We start from the raw sequence: 19,137 nt of genomic DNA on the forward strand, positions 1-19,137 counted from the left end.
ACAGAAAGTATGACTCATTCAAGGGATGAGAACATGCCTATATTTCTTTTAATTTGTTGCACCATACAGTAAGGCGTTCGACTGTAATCATACATAAAATACTGTGAAAATGATTGACAAAAAAACATGAGCAACTCAGCTGTTCTTTCCTCTGATAACCTCAGTGTAGCAGTCGGTCAATACAGACAACAGAACATCAACCTAATAAAGAGATCAAGGTCAAGCTCCTTCTGCACAATGTTCAAGTAATTGTCTTCCAGTTTACTATTCCATCTAGGCGTTATGCCACCACCCAACCCTCATTCCAAACTGTTGCTTCACTTCAGCCACAGCTTCACACACACCAAAAAATGACACCAGGTATATGACACGCATTATTTAATGTCTTTATGTATGTCCATTTTGTGTTGTTCCTCCATGGAGCGTACTGCCTTCTGTTCTTAGTCAGGTCCAAAGGGGACGTTACATTCTATTAGTCAGCTTCTTGCAAGAGGGCTGAATATGCCACAGTAGCCTGGTACTCAGTGTGTACATCTCTGCTGTGGCTACAGCCAGATGCGTACTTGCTGCCAACATACACAGTCCATGCATCCACTAAACAGAGGGTACTGAAGGGGAAAAAGCTGCAGTAGTCCAAAAACTCAGTAGCAAACGGCAGACACGCACTCCATTCTCCTACACAACAATTTCTAAGAAACTAGCAGATACATCAAACTGGCTGAGAAGTGACATTCACACTGACTCCCCCCCCCCCCCCCCCAGAAACCACACACACAGCAACCTCTAAACAAAACAAAAAATGCCCCCCCCCCCCCAATCAAAACATCCTACATGTATAAAGCATTGAAGCAGCACTTGCATTTAGGATCCGCACAGCAGACATTCACTTTTTTTTTCCCCAGAAGAGTTGTTTATGCAAACATTTTCTACTTGACCTCCAGTGTGAGTGTACACAAGTAGTATCAAAAAGCATTGAATTTACATTTCCCTGACAAATAGTAAACAGCATACACCAAACAAGACACACAGAGAATAAGCTTTAATCCATTTTTATTATTGTTGAAAAGATCAGTTAATTGTGGACAACCCCATAATCATTCTCGGATTCTGGGATAAAAAGTCTCCAAGTAACTTCTGTTAAAACCAAATCAAGATTCTTAAAACAACATAAAATCACCCAATCTAAAATCAAATGTTCTTTATTTCGGCAGGTACATGTATAATGGAATCGTGAGCCACCAACAATGGTGTACAGCACAGTCCCACAAACAATCCATCTCTTATTTTTGACAGAAGACTAATATAAACACCACAAATTACAATCTTTTTTCTTTAAATTTAAAGAAGGTAAGACTCTGATACAAACAACACAAATTACTATCTGTTTTCTTCATCTTTAATAATCAATGGGTCTGCCCACCAGTGTTTGTAAAGTGCACTAGATCTCGGCATACTTTTTTTTAAACAAATTTCACAAAACCACATTAAATTTACACAGGCTCAGAATGAAAAGGTTCCACCATATTCTGATTATCAGCACAGTTTAGGACACACTAAACAATCCAAGATGTCTTTTTCATATGCATCTAATCGTCAAATTAAAACAAACTACATTTCTGTCTCTTATTTAACACACACACATTCTGACACAACGCTACCTCAAATTAAAAGATCCAGATACTTCAAAATTAATGTTCAAACACTTCAAATATGCACACCCTGTCTCTTTTTCTTGGTAAACGCAAGCATACAAATTACAATATTTAACACTATCCCTCATTCCCGTTTACACACACATGCATACATACTCTTTCTCTCTCTCTCTCTCTCTCTCACTCCCTCCATCAGATACACAGTAACCATCAGACACACAGTAACGGTCGCCAGATAATCCACAGTGGCCAGGTTATCCAAACTGAAAGTTGAAGCCGCCGCCACCAGGGAATTGGCTAGCGCCTCCTCCACCACCACCACCACCATGCCCAAAGGCAAAGCCTGGCATGCCTCCCATTCCACCCCCGAAGAAAGCCTGGAAAATCTGGTTGGGATCCACATCTGAAACAAGCACAAAGAATGGCTTGATCACTTTGTAGCTTAACAGAGTTGAGGATGAAAGTGCGTGTGTGTGTGTGTGTGTGTGTGTGGTGTGTGTGTGCATGTTGGTGTTTCTGTCCCTCCATTTTATTATGCATTGCTTGAGGTTTTGAGCAGCTGCTACAAAACATTTTAAAATGCTTACACCTGCAGTGTTTCTGGATGTTTTGTTTATACCCAACCACAAAAATGGAACACTTGTTTAGCGGAGATGGCACTGAACTGAAGTAATTTTGTTCAGAACGTTTTCGATTTTTGACTTTAGAACACTATTTTGTGGCCTTTTCCTCAGGTAAGTATACAGAATCACAGCTTTATGATAACACCTAAATCAATTACAAGGCTTATTTCACAATGATTTTCCTGAAGAAAGTAAGGTTAGCACTCACCCCCAAACCCGTGGCCTCCATCAGCCATATCTTCCAGGTCCTGCCCGTTGTCGTAGCGCGCACGCTTCTTGGAGTCTGACAGCACGCTGTATGCTTCTCCCAGCTCCTTGAACTTCTTCTCCTCCTCCTTCTGCTCTTCCTTAGTCGCATGCGCGTGCCGATCTGATGGAAAGGAAAAAAATAGCGTTAGTTTTCAATCAAAAGACAAGCATTACTGGATGAACTTATGTAAAAAATAAAAAATATTGATTTTCAGGTGTTTTTTGTAAATTTAATTTTACCAAATAACTAAACGGTCAGCACAGTGTACTCCTTCAACAGGTCAGACAATGGATGACAAGCAGAAGGGGAGATTTTCTCCTGGAAACAACTCTTGCATGGAATCTCCATTGCCTTATCCAGACCTACAAGCAAGCCTAAGGAAAGGTAGAATCCACACTTAACCATACAAGAGTTTGTTTGTTTGTTTGTTTGCTTAACGCCCAGCCAACCACGAAGGGCCATATCAGGGCGGTGCTGCTTTGACATATAACGTGCGCCACACACAAGACAGAAGTTGCAGCACAGGCTTCATGTCTCACCCAGTCACATTATTCTGACACCGGACCAACCAGTCCTAGCACTAACCCCATAATGCCAGACGCCAGGCGGAGCAGCCACTAGATTGCCAATTTTAAAGTCTTAGGTATGACCCGGTCGGGGTTCGAACCCACGACCTCCCGATCACGGGGCGGACGCCTTACCACTAGGCCAACCGTGCCGGTAACCATACAAGAGTGCAAAACAACCATTTTTTAAGAGTGCAAAACAACCAGCTGTGAAAAAAACCCTATCTTTTGCAGGAGGAGAAGGCAAGAAATGTCTACAGTCATAAACACATTGCGTTTTTTTGTTTTCTCATGAAGAGAACTCTGAATGTCTTTGAAGAATTTCATCAAGAGGCAAGGAAAATATCAGCCTACCTTAGGTCGCGGATTATATCTCTCATACTGTCATTCTAGTACACTATTTAACGACCTACCGGGCACAGTACATTAAGGCAAACCCTGTTTCTATTCACGCAAAGCGGAGAGCAGATAAACTGCACAGATATCTTGGATCATAAAACGAATTTTGGGTGTGAAAACTACAATAGCAAAGAAACGTTTCCACCGCATACATTCAGACGCTGATTCATTTATCGAGTGAATTTGTTTTGTTACAAAACAACAGCAACAAATACATACAATAGTATCTCAAGGTAATCTTTGCACATCTTAGTTTTCTTCATTAGACAAAACCTAGAAATCTGACTCCATGTCCGAAACAAAGTTGCAGGAGAGCTTCTACTACCCCGGAAGCGGCTCAGTTAATGCCGAGCTTGTGTGGTGGTAAGCCCACAACCATAAGCTCGCTGAAGCTGGATCCACACTGCAGCTCAGTTTCAAGCTTCGGCCAGCCTGCATATGATGTTCGAGTCTTCTTACAAGCATTCAGTTGAGCTCCGTTTTCTTTTTTTTCCCTTTCTCTTCTCTGATCGTATCTAATTAAGACTGAGCATCGTATGCTAAACGGTCTCTTTTTGGGCATGTTGATATTGAGTCAACGAGTATTCACACGAAAATTGTTAACGACAAAGATTTTTAACAACTCTTGAATAAAGACTTGATCATGGATAAGCCTCTAGCAGCGGATAAGCCGCACGAGTCCCAGTGGAGTAAAACAGACGCATCTTGTAGGCCGTAAAATACGGTACTCACGTATCTGTGGTCCTTTCAAACATTCAGATCTTCAAAGTTTTAGCTGCCATGGTACAAATGTACAGCCAAAAAGAAATTTACTTCTCTTCATCCATCTGATTTCAGATTTTGCTCTTTTCATTTGCACATATAATATAAATACTGGGGAGGTACTCAACTCCACGACCTTCTTGCCTGCTGCTGGGAACAGGGTAAACTTCAGCAAGACTTCAGAGATGCATCAACCTTTATAAAAAAACAAAGGAGAAAAGTCAGACTGCTCAAATTATTGCGGATCACCCTGTTCTCCATGGCAGGCTTGTTCCTGCCATTGCTGAAGACCACCTCCACGAGAGCTAGTGTGGCTTTCGAGCGTGGCACCACTGAAATGGTTTTTGCCTTGCGCCTGATTCAGAAGAAGTGTCGTGAGCAGAACAGAGGAGTGTACACCATGTTGGTCGACCTGACCACCGCATTTGATACTGAGAGCATGACAGGACTTTGGACGATCCAGAAAAAGCAAGGCTGTCTAGTAAAGTTTCTTACAATGATCATTCAGCTCTACAAAGAACCAGCTTGGCCAGAGCAGGCAAGGCAGTGACCTCTCACAACCTTTCCACATTGCGAACAGCGTGAAACAAGGCCTGTGAACTTTTCGGTCTACGAGGTAAGCCTCAAAATGACCTGAGGTCCTCCACGAACGGGCACCTCGAGACAATTACCACCCTCCCACCTCCACGAACGGGCACCTCAAGACAATTACCACCCTCCCACCATCTCCATTGGCCAGACAGAGCCAAGTCAGTCCAACAGATTACCTACCTGGTAGATTATACAAACACGTCTGGAACAACAACAACCTCAAGAAAGACACCAAAATGAAAGTCTACAAAGCGGTACTACCCTGCAGTACGACGCAGAGACCTCGGTGACTTATCATTGTCACATCCATCTCCTTGAGAGATTCCATCAACCATGCATCTGTACCATCCTCAATATCCACTTCATCACAAATATTGAAGTCCTTGAAGATGCCAAATCCACCAGCATAGAAGCAAATCTACTGAAGTTACAACTGCACTGGGCAGGTCATGCTGCTAGGATAAAAGACCACCACCTCCCAAAGATTGTGCTGTTTGGTGAGCTGACACTGACAGAGGATCACCGAGGAAGAGTTACAAGGTCACTCTCAAGGAGCACTCACCTCCTGTGCCATTGACCACTGCCAGTTAGCAGCAAAGACCAGCAAAAGGGAATTGTGGCGGAAAACCATCACCAAGTCCATCTTGCTCTTCGAGTACAGCCTCAGAGCGAGCATGAAAAAAAAGAGACAGCACAGCTAAAACCAAGGTGCCACAACAGCACCAGACCTTCCCCTGCAGTCGTTGTGGCAGGTCCTTATCTTGCATAGATCTTATCAGCCACCACCGTGCTTGCTTCAGACCAGGACAGCCTTCATAATCTTCATTCTCCAAGTTCAGTCGAGAAGACTCAATAACTCTGAAAAACTATGCCGATTCACTGCTATCTCATGAATGTTTCCATTCTTATACTTATAGAAGACTAGGAGTGTATGTCTGTGTGTGAGCCCTGCTTCACCAAACATGTTCAAAACGCGTCACAATGACAGCACAGTGACACAGGGTAATCCATCTCAAAACAGGCCGTTTTGAGATGGTAACAGTATCAGTAGGTTTTACCTGGATGGTGAATGAGTGCTCGCTTTTTGTATGCTTTTTTAATTTCATCCTCTGAAGCCCCCTTCTTCACTCCCAGGATCTTGTAGTAGTCCTTCCGTTTACTTCTCTTGAGGGCTATCTTGGCTTCGTGCAGCAACTGCTTGTGTTCTGAAATAGAGAAAGTTTTGCAAGGTGAACGGAGTGCTTTAAAACCACCCACAGTGCATCCTACAGGGGGTTAATATGTCTGCCTCCAACCATTCCTCTACTCATTGCAAAAATGTCTGAAACTGGCAAATGTCTGTTCCCACACACCCAGTCTGGGCAATTAGCATCAACTTGCGTTTTGAACACCAGTCCATCCCCCTACCATCTCTTTCCACTTTCAAAAGATTTAACCTTCATTAGGAACTTAATCAGAAAAAAAAGTCGGGTAATTTTTGTTATCTTACCTCGTGTTTTCTGAAGTTTGAAAACTTTTTCATAATCCCTCACAGAATCCTCGTACTGCTCTGTTTCTGAGTAACTGAAAAAGAACAACAACCACTGAATGTTGTGACTTCATGCATGCAGACCCATATACAGAGAGCGAAACCTGGAAATTGTACACACAAACAAAGAAACATGATGCATGAGACTAAAAATATTCCACATTTGCTGTATATCTAATTTTGTGAAAGTGAAACACTCATCAATCAAACCTATTGTGACTGTGTATTGCTATAAAATATTGTCATTCACAAACATAACCTTCCCTTTGAACAGTTGAAACCAGACAAACCACTGGTGCAAATCCACAAGGAAAACTAACTTTGATAACAACATCCTACTAGAAAGTCCTTGTTGCAATTCATGCACAGATTTTCCATCATAATCCTCCCTTTAATGACACAACACACGGTTCTTCTTCTGCATTCATGGGCTGTAACCCCCACGTACTCATGTTTTTTCCATGAGTGGATTTTTACGCGTATAACTGTTTTTACCCTGACATATGCCGCTTTCGAAGCATGCTGGGTATTTTTGTGTTTTTATAACCCACCGAACTCTGACATGGATTACAGGATATTTTTCGTGTGCACTTGGTCTGATGCCTACATGTATAAACAAAGAGGGATAAGGCACTAGCAGGTCTGCACTTGACCTGGGAGATTGACAAAATCTCCACCCTTAGCCCACCAGACAGCCGGGATTCGAACACGCGACCTTGGGCAATGGAGGCCGGCGTCTTATACACTACTAGGCCATTGCACCTGTCATCACATGGTTCAAACCTTGTGCAGAACAAGAAGGGCAAAGCCCATACGACTCACATGCTTTACACATTTTTCCTACCAACATACATGTGACCTTGACCCAAGGTCAAGGTCATCCAAGGTCATGCAACACAAAGCTGTTAATTCAAGACATAGGAAGTACAATGGTGCTTATTGGCTCTTTCTACCATGAGATATGGTCACTTTTAGTGGTTCACTACCTTATTTTGGTCACATTTCATAAGGGTCAAAGTGACCTTGACCTTGATCATATGTGACCAAATGTGTCTCATGATGAAAGCATAACATGTGCCCCACATAATTTTTAAGTTTGAAACAGTTATCTTCCATAGTTCAGGGTCAAGGTCACTTCAAAATATGTATACAATCCAACTTTGAAGAGCTCCTGTGACCTTGACCTTGAAGCAAGGTAAACCAAACTGGTATCAAAAGATGGGGCTTACTTTGCCCTATATATCATATATAGGTGAGGTATTGAATCTCAAAAACTTCAGAGAAAATGGGAAAAATAGCTGTTTTTTAGGCAACATTTATGGCCCCTGCGACCTTGACCTTGAAGCAAGGTCAAGATGCTATGTATGTTTTTTGGGGCCTTGTCATCATACACCATCTTGCCAAATTTGGTACTGATAGACTGAATAGTGTCCAAGAAATATCCAACGTTAAAGTTTTCCGGACGGACGGACGTCCGGACGACTCGGGTGAGTACATAGACTCACTTTTGCTTCGCATGTGAGTCAAAAATGCCTGTGCAATCAGTGTCATTTTCAGTTGTCCCCAGTATCAACCCATTACCTTAGTTTACACAAAAGAGACCACAAAAAGGTTCAATACTGATGCCCTGACATCAAGATCAAACTTTTGTGCCAGGCTACACTAGTGTTGTCTGTGCATGTTTCTTTCTGAGGAAATTATGAGTTACAACTGCATGGAAGAAGAGCACCAGCAAACTGGATCATTGGCAGCACAGTCTGTGCTTCCAGTGTAAGTTATACAAGAATGCTGCTTACCATTTGGCACGCCGCAAATAGGCTTTGATGTAACCATCATCAAGCTCCAGTGCTTTGCTGCAGTCAGCGATGGCGTCTTCTAACTTGTTCAACTGAAAAGAAGATGAAAAGGTAAAATCACAACCTGCTGCCATTCATTACAACCTTTTAGAATGTTAAAGGCAGTCGAGAAGCAGCATCTAAAATGTATCATCACATGGTTGTTTTATTAATGTTTTTCCTTTTTTTACAAACAAACACACACACGCAAAAGCATCTTTCCAAACTACTGAATTTTACCTGTCTACCTATGACAGGTCTGCAATGCAATCATTTCCTGTCAAACAACGAATCATTCTAAATTGTAAAACGGTTCTTTAGTATTCTGGGCCAAATCGCTGCAAGGAAAGTACAGATGCGTCCAGTACAGAATGTCATCACCTTCAAAGGCAACTCAAAAAAAAAATAACCACAGGTTTCAAAGTAATGTCACCATTCTCAATTCTTCCGATTTCTTATGTAATGAATCTTAAACAGAATGAGGCAGAGCGATGTTAAGATATCAAATAACCAAAGGGAAGTAATCACTCTTTATGCATACGACATGTGTAATAGAGTAAGCGAGAGTTGTACGGAACCCTTTGAAAGTCGCTTGTTCATTTCAATGCTTGTTATTCTCTCAGGTGACAGGAGAAAAGGTTCCGTACAACTCTCGCTTACTCTTTTACACATGTCGTATGCATAAAGAGCGATTACTTCCCTTTGTTTTTTTTATATATATATCTAATGTAATGTGAAAAGTAAAGCTTAAATGCACCCGTCTACATGTCTGTACAGCCGTTCTAATGTATCTATGGCTGAAGAAAGTCATCAACTCACCTTGGAACTAACTGTTGCCCGATTGCAGTAGAGTTTGGAGTTGGTGGAAATGTTGTGAGCATCAATGTCCAAAGCTTTGGTATACAAATCGTATGCCTCCTGCAGTCGACCTGCTCGAAAAGCACTATTGCCTGCCTCCTTTTGCTGTGTCAGCTGCTTGGCTCGCTGCAACAACAACATGGCATTGTTTATATTGCAAAGCTTACGTTTTTTTCACTTCTTCAAATTCAGCGAAATAACCCGATATAGCCCTGCGAGAGGTTCTTCACCGTTCCTCCACCAAATGAATCCCGATTAGCTGCTCTTCTTTCAGTATGTGATGTCACTTCCATGGGGTTTAATTCGAAAACATGCCAATCAAACTACACCCACCCCCACCCCTCACAAAAAAATGACTGATTAGATGTATGACCTTAAAAAGTTAAATTCTACAATAAAGCAAAACAAGAAGAAATATGACTAATAATATATATCGATCTCTCTGCCCTTTAGCTCCTGTAAACAAGGGAGTCTAATCCCCACTTTCAAGATTCTTTTCCATCACCCAACTTAACTCCGAAAGAATAGTTTCAAGACAGCCTTTTAGCCAAGAATCAAACTGCTCATCCAACTACAAATTGACCTCTTCTTTATACCTTCAGAAATCTGGGATAATCAGGTCCTAAAAGGCAGTCTGGAAATGGAGTTAAGGTAAGAGACGTCACGAACAGAAAATTGGCAAAAGCTAAGTCATAAAAAGAAGGGAGTCTTAACTTGGGGGGTGCACTGTACAGCTGTTTTACTGCTCCAAATCCCCCATAACAACACACTATACCTTGAGAGCCTCCCTGGCCTTGCTGTGATCAGGGGCCAGACGCAGCACCTGCTGAAAGTGCTGGAAGGCTTTTTCCGTGTTGTCCTGATAGTACAGACTCAGGCCTCGCACGTACAGAGCATCAGCATTCATTCCATCTCGTTGTAAAACATCGCTGCAATCACATCAAAAGTCCAATCACATCATCCCTTCGTCCCACTTTTTCACACGGGATTGCAGTGAAATTTGCTGGCAGTAGCTAGATTCTAGATTCAATTACATTCAATCTAACAGCTTTTCTCTGCAAGACATTCGCATACCACCAAGCAGTAGAAACATATGACTGTGAACTGAATCAGGGCTCTAATACAGGCCCTTTCCATAACTCAATCCCCTGAATTTATTAGCATAATTACAGGAGAACTTTCAAGTAAATAAGTGCAAATCATTGCATCTCAATTTCAGTACATGTATATTGAATGCTCCTTAGACTTGTCAATGTCAAATTCATTAGAATATGTTTCCAAACAGGTGTCTTAGACAGAACCCCTTTAAATAATCTGCACACCATCTATCTATATATATATACGACTTGTGTCTGTGTGTCTGTGTGTCTGTGTGTTTGTGTATTTGTGTATTCGCCATGCACGGCCAAAGTTCTAGATGGATCTGCTTCAAATTTGGTGGGCTTATTCAGAGAGACCCCGGACACAACCTCATCGATGAGATATTTCAACACGTGCTCTCAGCGCGCAGCGCTGAACCGATTTTGGTTCCACCTCAGCTATTTTGGTTCCACCTCAGCTACCCGGGCCCCCATACCGACACACCAAAGCCAAAGTTCTCGGTGGATCTTTTTCAAATTTGGACACCGTATTCAGCTACACCCCGGACACAATATCATCGATGAGATATTTCAACACGTGCTCTCAGCGCGCAGCGCTGAATCGATTTTGGTTTTTGTGTTCATTTCACCATTATAAGTAACTCTTCCTTATCTTCTCATATTCTCCAGGTTTTCAGCGTTTACCTCCCTTCCTTCGTAATGGTGCACTATAGTGTGAGTGGAGCGTCTTCGGATATTCCCGGCGTTCTGTTACTGTTACTATTTTTAGAAGGTCAACGCAGTGTCCAGAACGTAAATTGGACCCGTAAATTATCCTCACTGTAAAAGTGCAAAGGTCGAATCAATTTATAGCCACGCTAAAAATACACTGTCATCTATCTCTCTATAGATACGGCTTCTCTGTGTTTGTGTGTGTGTGTGTGTGTGTGTGTGTGTGTCTCTATGTGAGCAACACCTGTGCATTGTTCAGTTCTGTTTGTGATGTGGTCTGGCGGCTTTTGTGTAACTTTTCGGGAAGCCCCATCAAAACAGATGAACACCTATAATGCATGCCCACGTGTAATAAAAAGGATTAACCGCCTAAGTGCAGAAGCTGGGAATTACCAATTTCTAGAGCTTAAATGCACCTGTCAATCCGACCTCACCATTGCTCATTTGACTTTGGAGTGTGATTTGAACTCATGCCACTTTCAACCCCTGACTCAGTTTATAAACTCAAATAGAAATATTCTGCCAAATACCTCAAAGGAAAAATTAAGCTATCTTTTAAGTTTTAATAAAGACCTTGGGTGGCAAGGTCCCAAACTTATCGCTGGACATATGCACACGCACCCACTTGGTCCCTGGATATGAAGAGACGTTGCTGCGGCTGACGCCATTGCTTCTCATACAGCTACTATATATTTTTATCAGAACTTTTAAAAATACCATTTTATATCCAAGTATCTCTTAACACCATTTTTAATTAGATGAGCGAGAGTGTGCGGGGGGCGGGAGGGTGGTGAACCACTGTACATAAAGGGAAAGTTTGTGTGCGTGCCTGTGTGTGTTCTTAATCTAAGACAAATGTCGCCAATGTTTTTACAGAGTGACGTTAAATAAACGATTTTATCATCATCATCTGTAAATTTATGTACTGGCCTTCCTTTTAGAAGCCATAACTTGCTCAGTCCTGTTTGAGTGGAGTTCGCCTCCAAAGGTGATTAACACGGTTACATTCGTCGACAAGGATGGGACTCGATATGGTCAGGAATGGCATTATGGCCACTGAATCATTTTCGTGCTGTTCCCATTCCACGAATCTGGGAGGGACCTAAGCTTGGCGGGTCCATTGTTCGGACCCGGCGAAGCCGGCGTATGGCTCTAAGTACTTCTTCCCGGCGAAGCCGGCTACCCGGCGAAGCGGGTATTCATTCTAGTCTCTAATAAATCACTATAAAAAAAAGTATAAAGGACTCACTTGGCAAGTTCCTGTGCGTCTTGCTGTCGACCAAGGAAGCTGAGGGCCTCGGCTTTTAGCACCTTGAATCGTGTGCAGGCTGGACTATGGTCCAGGCATCGATCTAAACAGAACATAGCCTGACAAGAAGAGAAAAAAAAGTGTCAAAATACGAAGCGAGTGTGAACAATGAAAATGTATTTTAAAATCCAAATCTAAAATTACTACATCTGTTTCAACACTGTTCCCCAGGACTAAGAAACACATTGTACAACAGCAACAATCCTTTTCCCCAATACGGAGAATCATATCTAAAACAAGTCATGCACAACAATGCAGTAAACCAGGGGGGGGGGGGGGGAACACACATAGAAAAATTAAAACCATGATATATCACTTTTATTCACTGCAACAGACACACATTCATCCCAAATTTTCACAGGTATGTTTTAAACTTAATAAATAAGACAGAATCTGAACACAGAGAAAGATTATTGAGACTTACTGTTCTGTGGTCACCTCTTGCAAAGTTCATTTCCACCTTGGCTTCCATCTCCTGCAGACTCTTTACAGTTTTAAGCTGGAACAAAAGAGCAAAAACAAAAGCAGTTACTAACATTTTATTTTTTTTCATTTTTCATTACTTTATTGTCCCATCGCTGGGAAATTCGGGTCGCTTCCTCCCAGTGGAAAGCTAGCAGCAACGGAGTCGCGCTACCCAGGTGTCTGCATGTTTAGGTGTATTCAGCCACCTGCACTTATGGCAGAATGACCAAGGTCTTTTACGTGCCATTGTGATGACACGGGGGTGGGACATGGCTTCCGTCTCTGGGTCTTCACATAAAGTTGACCCGTGTCCGTCCCGGCCCGAATTCGAACCTGCGACCTTCCGATCACAAGTCCAGTGCTCTACCAACTGAGCTACCGGGCCTGCAGAAGGCCTCAGGTATGGGCTCCAGCAAGCTGAAATACATATATTATATTCACTGAACTGTAATAATGATGTACACTTCTACTGCTTTAGCGTTCTTTCAGGTAACTGATGTGCACAATGCACAGGTTCCCGAAATATGTCCCAGAAGCAAATTAACAAGAATATTTGAAATATTTTCATGATTGCAATTCTCACGTCAGATCATTAACTTGGTGAGTGCAGAAACTGTACAAACAAATTGGAATGCAGAGGGTGTGGTATGCCTGTTTACCACATTTTGTCCAGTCCATGTTCAAAAGGTTAATTAACTACCTCATAACATTTAATAAGGTGTGTGGTTCATAATTGTCAAGAAAACACAGGGTGCGGAGATTTTCTTCAGCTGCCAGATATATATATGGGTCATTCTCAGAAATGGTGGTCCAAAGTGTCACATACAAAGTAAAAAATAAAGTGTCAAGAAATACAAAATAATTGTTTTTACTATGAAGTCTATTGTTTGCTATACATAATAATGCAAAAATTAGACAAAAAGAGTAATTGGTTGCTGAATAAGAGATGTTTTAAAGTGTTGTATTTACGTGATGAATGTTGTAACATGGAAACCAAATTCCAACTTTAAACAACCTAAGCCTTCAATCCTTTGTGCATTTTTTATCAGTTCTGCAGTATTTTTGTGTTCTACCCAACACATTCTAGTTATGAAAGGTAAGGACTTCAACTAATATTGGTAAAAAAATGACATTTGGAACTGACTAAGGTGAATGTCGCAACACAGAAACGAAATGCTTGAACCACTTTCGGTTCCTGTGCGACAGACATGAATCTGCACTGTTTGGCCTTTCCTGCCGGCAAAACCCGTCTGACCCAAAATAACTACACAAAACACAATTCGTCAGAGTTTGCTGTATTTGTTGAAAGTTCCTGTTGCGTTCCGATTACCCATTTTAAGTACTTGATGAATGTCGAACATCGACAATCAGAGGATACGAAAACTTCTTGGCTGCTTTGTTCCGCTAAACTTCGCGCTTTGAGAGACTGTTTGCACTCGATATCTTTCCGACACTACATTGTCGCCATCCGCGGTGTGCAAGTTTGTGACAAAGCTTTGCAGGCTCGACTATTAAGTAAAAACTATCTTCAGTCGTAACGTAGGTCGGAAAACGACGCCATGAGTTTCAGCAAATGATATGATTCTGGTGTTTTCTGTGAATATTTGGCTGTGATTCAAAGGACTATTTTCTTGTTCGAACTTCCTGTGCGCCAAAGAGCTAAAAATAGCCGTGATGTGGCAAAGTCATGGAGCACATTGCTGTCCGATGTTCGCGCGTCGAGTTTGGATACGATGCATTACGACATTCAGAATTTTTTGTTCGAAGCCCGTAACTTCACATTCAGCGTGAGTTTTTGCAAAGATGTGTTGCTACGTCCAAGACTGAACTCCTGACTGTCGATTGCAGTATTTTGTTGGTGTTTGCATGTTTGCATTTAGCCATGAGACTGAACATATTGTTGATCACGAAAGTCGTATAACGCTTCGGCGATCCGGAAACGGCCGAACTTCGCAATTGAAAAGCACACAAAAACAACACCAACGTATAGAAACCATTTTTATTGACATACAACAATGCTTTAATGTCTCAGGAATAGATTCAGATGAAAAAAGTCGTGGTAGAAATAATGTTAATTTACTTTTTCATGATTTCAAATGTGTCACCCCTACTCACTCTCACTGGACCACCATTTCTGAGAATGACCCATATACGTACTAGAAGAAATATCTATACCAAAAAAATATGAATGTGGTGTCCCAAAAAGAGGCATCCTTTCAAACAATAGATCGACAATCTCCCTATTTACACTGTGTGAGGTTTATTGTAACACTGCATGAATCTCAAAATGTTCACTCTTCTTTTGGTACACGAGATTGTGACATCCCTTCCAGAGGGCCAGTTCTGGGCATAGCCTTTAGATTCTATGCAATGCATATCTATTTTTTTCAGACCGCATCTCACCTCTGACTTAGCTGTTGCATTATCAGGATCCAGTTCCAAAGCGTGATTGTAACTTTTGAGAGCTGCCATTGCGTTGCCAAGCATCAAGTGGCACTTTCCTTCTCGTATATAACCCTGAAATTAACAGACAAAATTACTTTCAATAGCAAATTTAAAGGACAACCAAGGCAAAGTTTAGCTTGGTATTCTCTTTAAATACATACTGTGCAACACACAAACACTCACAACTGATCAATAGCTTAGTAATAGTGAGCTAACATATAATTCTAAGTTACAAGTCTAAATAGTTCAGTAAGGAATTTCAACACAGTGTGCAATTTGCAGGGAGAATTTAATGATGTTACCCCAATTTGATTTTCAGATCCCCTAGGGGATAGCCCTTTCCAGTAAGGCCTGCCTGACAAGCTTGTCTGCTAAGAAATCATTTGACGCTATTGATGTCACACAGTGCAATATGTGCTTTAACTGCCCCATGTTAAAGCAGGTTATTCTTAACGTTGAGATGTGATAACTGAAAGACGCGCCTAAGTGCTTCTCTGCCTTTAGATTGCAATTACAAAATGTCTGCATTATGTCTTCAGTTAAACGTGTGTTTATAATAGAACAATGAGAACTCATACTGAATCGCATTTCTGCCAACAAAGAAAAGCAAATGGAATAAATTCAGCAGTGGAATATCCACTCCCCCTCATACATTTAGCGAACCCTCCTGTTGCCTATGCATGTGTGGCAGAGTGATGCTTACTGAGTAACTGACAATGATAGTAATTATTTTGAAGTTAAAAATAGTCTGTTATTTTTGGCTCACGTAAGTGTAGCCTATGCGATGATAAACTTTGTCTGTCTGTGCGTGCGTGCGTGCGTGCGTGTGTGTGTGTGTGTGTGTGTGATAGAAACTTTAACATTTCCGAGTCTATGGATTACGTCAGTCTCGGTCAAAAGTGTTTGACGTGTGTGATAGAAACTACTTGAAGACGTCACATTATGACGTAAGAGGGTTAGACGTCACGCAAAGGAATTACTGAAAGTCTCGGTCATTGTTATTGTGAGCGGGCCGAGACTACTTGGCAGATCCAGGGTCTCGCTTTCTTGCACAGTTTCACCTATGCTTACTGTGTGTGTGTGTGTGTGTGTGTGTGTGTGTGTGTGTGTGTGTGTGTGTGTGTATGTGTGTGTGTGTGTGTGTGTGTGTGTGTGTGTGTGTGTGTGTGTGTGTGTGTGTGTGTGTGTATGTGTGACGGAGTGATTGAGTTTGTGTTACTGTTTGTCGATTTCTTACGTGAGCCTTGAAGGCTTCGCCTCTTGTTATTGATTGTGCACGAGTATCAAACCAATACACACAATCACATGACACATACCCTCATGTACACGCTCACTACTCATTTATACCAGTCAAAGTCAAGTTTAGTAACTCTTGAAAATGGCAATGTAATTGTAAAGTATATTTACTTAACCTTTTAACTACCATACCGCCCGATACCGCCCGTCTTCCGCCATTGCCGCTATTCCCATACCGCCCGATACCGCCCGATACCGCCCCTCGCCGGAGTAGCGTCTGTTTCGGTTGTTTGCGGTTGTTGTGCGCGAGCAGTAGTAATAAGACGGTTGCAAATGCATTGTGGGATTGTCTCACTTCCGCCTTGTTTTTTTCCCATGTGCTTTCGATCTCTGTGAGAGTTACAATCGATCTTTTTTCACCAAATCTTTTGGGCGCTTGGTGCCGACATGGATTAAAATGACAGTGATCCTGATTTCATGACTATGCTTGATTATCTCCACGAAAATAGACATCAATTAGAAGATTCTGGCTTCGACATCAGCATTTCTGTGAACACTGCTGATCTGACCTACTTTGATCGTTCAATGAATATCAACAAGTGACAGCGAAACGGATGATATACCGGAGCAACAAGTAAGCGTAATTTTTCAACTTTATTGACAGGTAAACAGGTAGATAAATCATGATAACACTGCGACATACATACCACCAAGATGAAGAACACATACTCTTTGAAGTTTGATCCCTATCCAATAACATACCAATTTTTTTTATCAATCTGACAAAGAGAAACTGAGTAATAATAATTTAAACACGCATACCCGTTTTTGACCGTCTCTGCTCAAAATAACTTGGGAGCTGAGGGATTCTACAGAACAATAAACTTGGTAGTTAAAAGGTTAATACAGCGATAGGTAACCTCACCCATCACTAATTTTTTTCTTAGGCCCCAAAAAAAAAGGTGTGGTTAAGGTAACAGTAGCAGCCACAAACAAATAGGGTAGGAAGGTAGGCAATCACTTTTTTTTTAAAAACTTTTTTCTAATGTGTACAAATTAAACCTACTTGACAGGGAAATGTGTGCGACTCAAGCGCTTTCGCTTTCATTGCGTTTTCTGCGCTCGTTGTCTTGTTTTTGTTTGTTTTTTTGTTGACAAATGTAATAAAAAGTTATAGGGTCGGCCCCTAAAAATAGGGTAGGTCGGGTTACTGTAACCACACCTATTTTTGTTTTAGGCCTTAATCTAAGGACTGAATGGGCAGCTTTGTTCTTACTTTGACGAATGTGTTGTCTATCTGTAGAGCTTCTTGTGCATCGCGTAGAGCCTCTTTGTATTTCTTCATCATCATGTAGGTCGCAGCTCGGTTCCCATGGTAAGACGCACATGTTGGACACAGGTCTGCAATGCAAGATTTAAGCAAAAGGTGTAAACTGCACATTATACAGCAGTGGTCAGGCTGACTTCAAGTGATTTGCTTTGATTGTTTCACAAGACAATTTGAGCAGCAATATGGCTAAAATGCCACACAAACAAAAATCAATAATGACCCAAATTTTGTGAAGAAAGCTATTCCTGCACTAATTATTAGATCATCTGGACCCTGTTTTTTCTTACCCAGACAGTTACTTTTTATTTGTGGGTCTTTTTTTGACAAATGAACAGCTTCTCCTTGGCCTATGTAGTGTACGTTTCAGTTCACCACTTTCAGCACACACTAGAACAGAAGCACAATATTCTAACTTGCTTGTTTGTGCTGAGTCAAATTATACGAAAATATCCAAACTATTACTTTTGTCATGAAACACAATGATTGTTTTACTTTTCTGAATTTGAAACAAACACTTTTCTTGAAATAGCAGCTCTCACAATCATATTGACAAAATGGATTTAAAATTAAACATCAACATTTGCAGGAACATTTCTGCTAATGCTATTCTCAATCTCATGTGTGTAATTTATTTGGGAATATCAAATAAACTTCCTATGCATGAAGCAAGAGGTTTAAAAAGAAAAAATTCCAAAATCAAGTAATATACTAAAAATATCTACTTTTGCTTTCTAAAAATAGTACTTAGTATATAAGTTGCCATACTTATCGCTTGGGTGTAGCAATCAAGGGCTTCCTTGTATTTATGCTGCTTGTAAAATGTGTTTCCCTGCTCTTTCCTTTCTTCAGCTAACTCCGCATCACTGAAAAAATATACAAACAGCTGTTAAACCTCTTCTTTTAGACAAGTACATGTGTACTGCAAACGCACATGTAAAATCTCATGTGGAAATTCTCGAACATTCCAAGGATAAACCAACATGGAGAGGGTCCAAACTTAAAATATTCACCAAAACGAATGTTTCTCTTGCTTGGACGAACAAACCAGAAGTCAAATGAAACGAGGGACAAATGCACAAGTTTTATTAGTTCTCTGACGTGTACACTACTGACATTATAGTCAATTTTCACAGAGAAATGCCGTGACTTGGAAACGGATGCAATGTGAATGTCCACCCAACCTACACTTCACACGGAGGTACAGTAAATCGAGGACGTTATCCCACATATGAAACCGTCCACAATACACAGAAAACATCAAGCTACGTCAAAAAACAATACTGAACTCTTTTTCTATCATCTCCACTTCATTATCCTCTGGTGTTTTGTCCAAGCCATTCACTTCAGGCTCCTTCACTTCCATGTCCGACATGTTGAACCCTCACAGCCTCACGCGTGATATGACGAGAATGTGTATGCACAAGTACACACCCAGTGCAAGGTCATCTCTGAACTATAAATAGCACCAGACTGGTGT

At 41.3% G+C, this 19,137-nt stretch overlaps 1 protein-coding gene and 1 long non-coding RNA gene across 2 annotated transcripts; both read right to left on the reverse strand.

Moving 5' to 3' along the window:
* Positions 1 to 1,033: 1,033 nt before the first annotated feature.
* LOC138959501 (dnaJ homolog subfamily C member 7-like) lies at positions 1,034 to 19,077 on the reverse strand. Its single transcript, XM_070331020.1, has 13 exons — positions 18,947 to 19,077; positions 18,426 to 18,523; positions 17,607 to 17,731; positions 15,053 to 15,166; positions 12,609 to 12,683; positions 12,125 to 12,243; positions 9,840 to 9,993; positions 9,026 to 9,190; positions 8,168 to 8,259; positions 6,333 to 6,406; positions 5,902 to 6,048; positions 2,484 to 2,645; positions 1,034 to 2,055 (listed from the first exon to the last, which is right to left on the reverse strand). The coding sequence occupies exons 1-13, from the start codon at positions 19,030 to 19,032 to the stop codon at positions 1,907 to 1,909; spliced, it is 1,560 nt and encodes a 519-aa protein (XP_070187121.1). The 5' UTR covers positions 19,033 to 19,077; the 3' UTR covers positions 1,034 to 1,906.
* LOC138959515 (uncharacterized) lies at positions 2,964 to 5,895 on the reverse strand. Its single transcript, XR_011453729.1, has 2 exons — positions 4,976 to 5,895; positions 2,964 to 4,934 (listed from the first exon to the last, which is right to left on the reverse strand). It is a non-coding gene; the product is annotated as an uncharacterized lncRNA (long non-coding RNA).
* Positions 19,078 to 19,137: the final 60 nt, after the last annotated feature.

This window comes from Littorina saxatilis, linkage group LG2 (assembly GCF_037325665.1).
Source record: "Littorina saxatilis isolate snail1 linkage group LG2, US_GU_Lsax_2.0, whole genome shotgun sequence".
NCBI lineage: Eukaryota > Metazoa > Mollusca > Gastropoda > Littorinimorpha > Littorinidae > Littorina > Littorina saxatilis.

Bases quoted from the DNA above. Each gene is read 5' to 3' on its own strand.
- LOC138959501 (XM_070331020.1), bottom strand. From the start codon at position 19,032: ATGTCGGACATGGAAGTGAAGGAGCCTGAAGTGAATGGCTTGGACAAA. The intron at 18,524-18,946 runs GTTCAGTATTGT...ATATTTTTTCAG, and splicing joins GTGGAGATGATAGAAAAAGA to TGATGCGGAGTTAGCTGAAG. The intron at 9,994-12,124 runs GTGAGTCCTTTA...ATGTGATTGCAG, and splicing joins GACGCACAGGAACTTGCCAA to CGATGTTTTACAACGAGATG.